At 44.2% G+C, this 5773-nt stretch overlaps 1 protein-coding gene across 1 annotated transcript in view; it reads left to right on the top strand.

Annotated features, from left to right (window-relative positions):
* Positions 1 to 4174: 4174 nt before the first annotated feature.
* The window catches only part of FAM26F (family with sequence similarity 26, member F), a 14174-nt gene continuing 12575 nt past the window's right edge, over positions 4175 to 5773 (top strand). The window contains exon 1 of the mRNA XM_006879020.1: positions 4175 to 4699. Within this exon, the coding sequence (XP_006879082.1) occupies positions 4175 to 4699 (525 nt within the window). The remainder of the gene's footprint in view (positions 4700 to 5773) is intronic.

The raw sequence follows: 5773 nt of genomic DNA, 5'->3' as shown, positions 1-5773 counted from the left end.
CTCCAATGCCTAATATGTCAATATTTATGCGTTCCATTTCTTTCTTAACAATTTCTAATTTTCCTACATTCATGGTTCTCACATGCCATGTTCCAATCACTAAGGTCTGCTTAAAAAGCCAAAATCCATGACTTTTGGATTTACCGTGTACTCTCCCTCACCCATTTCATTAAAGCTAAAGCAGTTGGGATTAGAATCTTAGCTTTTCATAAGGTAAAGACTCTTACATATTATTTATTTCATGCTCTGAGAAGATTATTGAATTCTCTGCATATTACTAGTATGCTACTCTATTTCAACCGAAGGTTGAATTTTTGTGCAACGTCCTCTCAGGACTGATATTATGTCACATGCAGCTTGGTCTGTAATGAGTTTTCAGAGACTGAAACTACATACATACAAAACGAAATATATGAAGTGGAAGGCCTCAACCCTTTGCTGAAAGGCTGACATTTCAAAACCATCTAGGGAGAAAGGGCAGGCAATCCACTTCTAAAAGGAGGCAGATTTGAAAAGTCTGTGATGCAATTATACTCTGAACACATGTGATGGTCATGAGGTGAAATAGCTTCAAGGACAACTCTCAGCAACTTCCAGCTCTTGAGCCTGGCTCCAAACTGCAGCTCTGTCCTCACGGAATGCTAACCCTTCTCATCATACATGTTCTTAACATTCCTTCTTTCATTCTAACCACAGAAAATCACATTCTGTTGCAACACAGACACTTTGTGCTCAGCTTCAATGTTGTCTCCTCACTGAGGCTTTCTCAGAACTCTCCCTAGCATATCATTCTACTTTAAGTCTTTGCATAAATTTTGGAGTCTCTGGGTGGTATAAATGGTTAACTAGCTCCGCTATTGCTGGCTAAAAGGTTGGCAACTTCCAAGAGGTGCTTTGGAAGAAGCATAGTGATCTATTTCTGGGGGTGTGGGTGGGGTGTGTGTGAAGGGGTAGAACCCACAACAAAACTCAGCTATTGGAAACTCTCCAGACCAGAGTTCTACTCTCTGAGATACATGGTGTTGCCATGAGTACAAATCAAGTCCATGGCAACTGCTGCTGCTGCTGGTGGTGGTTTATAGTCTCTAGAACCACCACAATGGTCATTAGCTGTGTGCTCTCCTCTGTCATATAAGCAAGCTCAATGTGACTAGGGTGCCTGTTAGTCTTGCTCCTTGATGTACTCAGAAATACCAGGTTTCTCCTTTCTCACAACCTGAATGCTTCTTAAACCATTAAATAATTTTAAACCAGCCTTTTTATTTTAAAAAGGTTAGTAAATAATGAATAGAAATATCTTAAGATAGGTGAAAGGAAAGACAATAGGGTATGATCAGCACAATGTTATTAAAGCAAGGGAAGACACATAAAGGTATGGAAAAATGAACAGAAATCACAATTATTACTGGAAAGGGGGAATGAGTGATTGCATTGTGGATATTGAAATTAGTATGACAGAATGAAATAAATTTTAAAGGAAAAATAATGACTGAGTTAAGTAATAAATTTATTAACAAAGGATTAAGTCTAGTAGGGGAAGGGGAACTGGCAAGAGTTTCTGTAATTAAAAAGTTATTTGAAAATAACATCATTAACTAATGTCAGGAAGGGCCTGGAAAAGAAGGGAGAAAGAAGAAGGGTGTCAGCAGATGCAGAAATCTGAATAATTGAGGAAACTAAAACAGATGGTAGGAAAAATGAAGAGATGAGGGAGTGCTAACCAACTTGAGCCCCAGAGGAAGAGAAACTGTTCCAGAATATTGGAAATGCCCAGCTGTGGACATAACGGCAAGTCCCTAGGGAAATTCCAGCCCTCCCTTTTGGTTTGTTAAATGCATATTGATAAAATTTGCTCACAAAGCTCAAAAAGTCCATTTTAATTGGATCTCAGTTTAGACCTGGACAAAGCCCACTGCACAAAGGTTATGGATAAAGTGAAATTGGTTCTGGACAGAAACGGGAGGTGTGGAGGAGAGAAGGGAATGTTGTAGGGATGTAGGGCGGAGTAACGCAGCCTCTAATAGCACTAGGAAGACAGTGAGCTGCCACGAGAGGGGACAGACTTTTAAAGGAAAGAAAGTTACAGAGAGGAATCCTAACAGATGTTATTCTTCTTAAACATACGGTTTCACTCCAAGTTTCTAGGCACTGATGATCCCTGATAGTGCGTCCTATATAGTCTCTGAGAAGAGGGCCCAAGCTGTACTGCATAAATAAGCAGGTCTGAGAACCAGCTTCCTGAGGCCACTAACCAGCCACACAATGAGACTCTCGAGGAAACATAAATAGGTCTGTCTTGAAGAGAGTGAAACCAAATTTCTCCTTGGAGGCTACGATTTATATTTTTTTTAATACTGGTTTACACACAAAGTTCATAAAATTCACATACATTGTTTTTCACACTGGATCTAGGATTTTGAAGCTCTCTCTCATACACTTTAGGCCACGTGGCCAGAAGGGACCAATCCTTGGAGAAGAGTATCATGCTCAGAAGGGTGGAGGGACAGTGCAGAAGAGGAAGACCCCAATGAGATGAACTGATACAGTAACTGGGGCAATGGGGGTTGATGTGTCAGAGTCAGTGAGACTTGACCCAGGACAGGGTAGGCTTCTGAGCTGTTGTGCATGGGGTCGCTATGAAACTCGATGGCACATAACTACAACAACAAGTCAACAAACTACAATAAAGTGGTGTTTTGTTCTAGGTCCTACGCACTGATGGACTGGGGGTGGAGTGTGTAGGAGGAGAGCTAAGAAAACAAGTTCCCTCTTTAATCACAATTCAATGGACTCCGTAGCCTACAACTCTGATAAAATAAGGCCAATTTAGTGGATAGGTACCAAAACCAGCCAGTTCACTACAATCTGCCATACAGACTCCATATCTAGATGTTTTCTTTAGATGAGGCACATAGCTCAAGAGGGACACAAATTCTTTAAAAGTGTAGAGGAGCACTGAGTTTTTGGCTAGAAATCTAGGTCTAAAGTTGAGCAACTGTCTGAAGCCTTAACTTATTTATAATATAGTTATTTGCAGGTGACCTATTCTCAAAACTATAAGCAAGCAGTACCTCACACAGAGCATTTGATAGGCACACCTCTATTAAAGCACTTCACACTTTGCTACTGAATTTACTCCCTCAATTTTCTTGAAAATTGAGACCATTACCCTATTTTTACAATTAGACCACTGAGCTTTAGTGGGGCTAATTTGTTAAGCATATAGAGAATGCACTTGACTCTTAAGTTGGTGTTCACCTAAAGATATCTTGCTTCACTCTGGAGCTGCATAGAATATGCTTGGTGTCACCAAAGTGGTTATGGTAGTTTGTGTCACAGAAAGGCTGCAGAGAGAAAATGAAAGGTGTGGAAAACAAGTTTAAGGCTGATGCTGTTTGGAACTATTAATTCAACTAGCTTTTTTAAACAACCATGAAGCCCTGTCTGTTGATCACTATGGAGGTCTTTAATTACATCGGTGCTCCACGCCCCCAGTGTTATACCTGGTGGTGGTGGTGGTGGGGGGAATAAGACAGCAACACAATATGTTCATGGGCTGAAAAATGAGTTGGACCTAGGGCCTATCTTGTGGCCATCAAGCAGGGAGCAACTCATGTGAGCCAGGCTAGTGCTCTGTCCTGAAGGAAGATGGGTAGGGCAGAGCATTGCAGGGGGTTAGAATTTGAGCTGGGCTTTAAACTGTTGTTTCAACTTATCAAAGCGAAACCACAAATTTGTCTTTGAACGATGTTTCCTGTAACAAACAAGCTTTTTTTGTAATTGTTTGGTCTTACTATGAGCTGGCTTGGGAACCAGAGTGGTAACAGTGGAAAAGTAAAAAGTACCCTTGCCACAGAGTGGCCTGCACTGTCTCAGTAAGGGTAAGGAAAAACTCCTTGTTTGGGAGCAGTTTGGCAAAACAAAAGTACCAGTAAAACAAAAGGGTGCGTGCTGACAGGGTCAATGGTGTGTTTGCCTGGGTCTGTCTGGCAGCCAATGCTGGTTGGGTGGAAATGAGAAAGTGAAAGCTCCCAGGGTCTGTGAACGTTCTTCCCTTTATTTAAACTGCTTCTTGGTACTGAGAAGGAACTACCGCAGACTTCAGTCCACCCATCTGCATTTGAATTCGAGGCAACACAACTGCAGACGCATCTGGACCTGTCGAGGAAGACCCATGGATAAGTTTCAGACAGTGCTGGACCAGTACCTCAAACACCACAGCGCTCTGAGTTATGGCTTGGTGACCTTGCTGACTGCGGGCGGGGAGCGTATCTTCTCCACGGTGGTGTTCGCGTGCCCCTGCAGCACCACCTGGAACCTCCCCTACGGCCTGGTCTTCCTGCTGGTGCCGGCGCTCGCACTCTTCCTCCTGGGTTATATGCTGAGCGCGCGCACGTGGCGCCTGCTCACGGGTTGCTGCGCTCGGGGCGGCAGCAGGGGCTGCGGTACCCGGCTGCGCGGGGCCCTGGTGTTCTCGCACCTGAGCGCCGCCGCCGCGCTCGCGCCGCTCACCTGGGTGGCCGTGGCGCTGCTTGGGGGCGCCTTCTATGAGTGCGCGGCCAGCGGGAGCGCGTTCTTCGCGCGGCGCCTGTGCAACAATACCTCGGAGTGCATGAAAACGCTGCACCAAGTGCCCTGCAACCCAGGCAAGAAGACCGACATGCAGGACCTTCTTAAAGTGCTCAAGGCTCAGTCGCAGGTCAGATGGTGACACGGGACACCCTGGGTGAGCGGGGTGGAGGGGAGGAAGTAAGAATGTGGGGAAGCAGCAACGTTTCACAGGACAGTTAGAAGTGAAGTGAGACACCTACGGAAGACCAGAAAGATCCTTTCTCCAAGCACAGAAAGGCCTATTACAGCTAGGAAAGCTACCGGCTTGGCTTCTAAGGAACTGATAGGCGAATATAGGAATAAGACTATTTTAAACAAACAAAACACAAAAAGCAGTCATGTAGGGTGAGTACCTAATTTGTGGTAGATAACGGCTTTGGGGTTGCATTATTCATAGCCTGTATTATTAAATCGCATAATCTCACTGTCGAGGTGTTTTTATCTCCATTTTCTAACAATTTTCTGCATTCACTCTAGGTAAAATATTTTTTTCTACCCAAGAGAAAAGCAAAGAATGGTTGCAACAAAATGGGTTTGCTTAGTTGGAAAGCCTTCCTCACCCAAAACCTTCCAAAACCAAAAATACTGTGCCCTAGATTCCCACCCATAGCGATGTTAGAAACAGGTTTCCAAAGCTGGAAATCTTTACAGAATTTACAGACCCTCAAATCTCTTACAAAGCGACCGTTAGGCTCCAATCCCAGACCTTCTGGTTGGGTAGCATCCAATCTCTTTAACCACAAAGGAACATTACTGAGTTGGAGAGAAGATCCACATGGTTTGAGCTCTGTGGGAGTGACAGGGTCTACTCGCTGGGGCAACTTGCAGTATGTCTGGCTTTCTGAGCACGTATGAGGGACAGGGTACCTTTCACTCCTTCTCCCGGGATTAAGTACTAAAATTGTTGTTTGTTCACTGCCCTCACAGCTTTATCTGAGAATATGTGAATATGTGTGTGTGGGGGGGGAAAGAGTAGGGAGAAGGGGACTGGCTGGAAGGGGAGGGAGAGAGAGAGGACAGGCAGGCTGAGACTGTGACTTAACTGGTTGTTTTGTTGTTTTCATTAGGTGTTGGGATGGATCCTGATAGCAATTGTTATTATCATCCTACTGGTTTCCACAGCTATCACCCGATGTATGTCTCCAGTTAGTTTTATGCAGTT

Source organism: Elephantulus edwardii, unplaced genomic scaffold, assembly GCF_000299155.1.
Source record: "Elephantulus edwardii isolate Elephantulus edwardi_28Jun2011 unplaced genomic scaffold, EleEdw1.0 scaffold00002, whole genome shotgun sequence".
In the NCBI taxonomy this organism is placed as follows: Eukaryota; Metazoa; Chordata; class Mammalia; order Macroscelidea; family Macroscelididae; genus Elephantulus; species Elephantulus edwardii.
The sequence above is the reverse complement of the archived record's forward strand: the minus strand, read 5'-3'. Positions and strand labels throughout refer to the sequence as shown.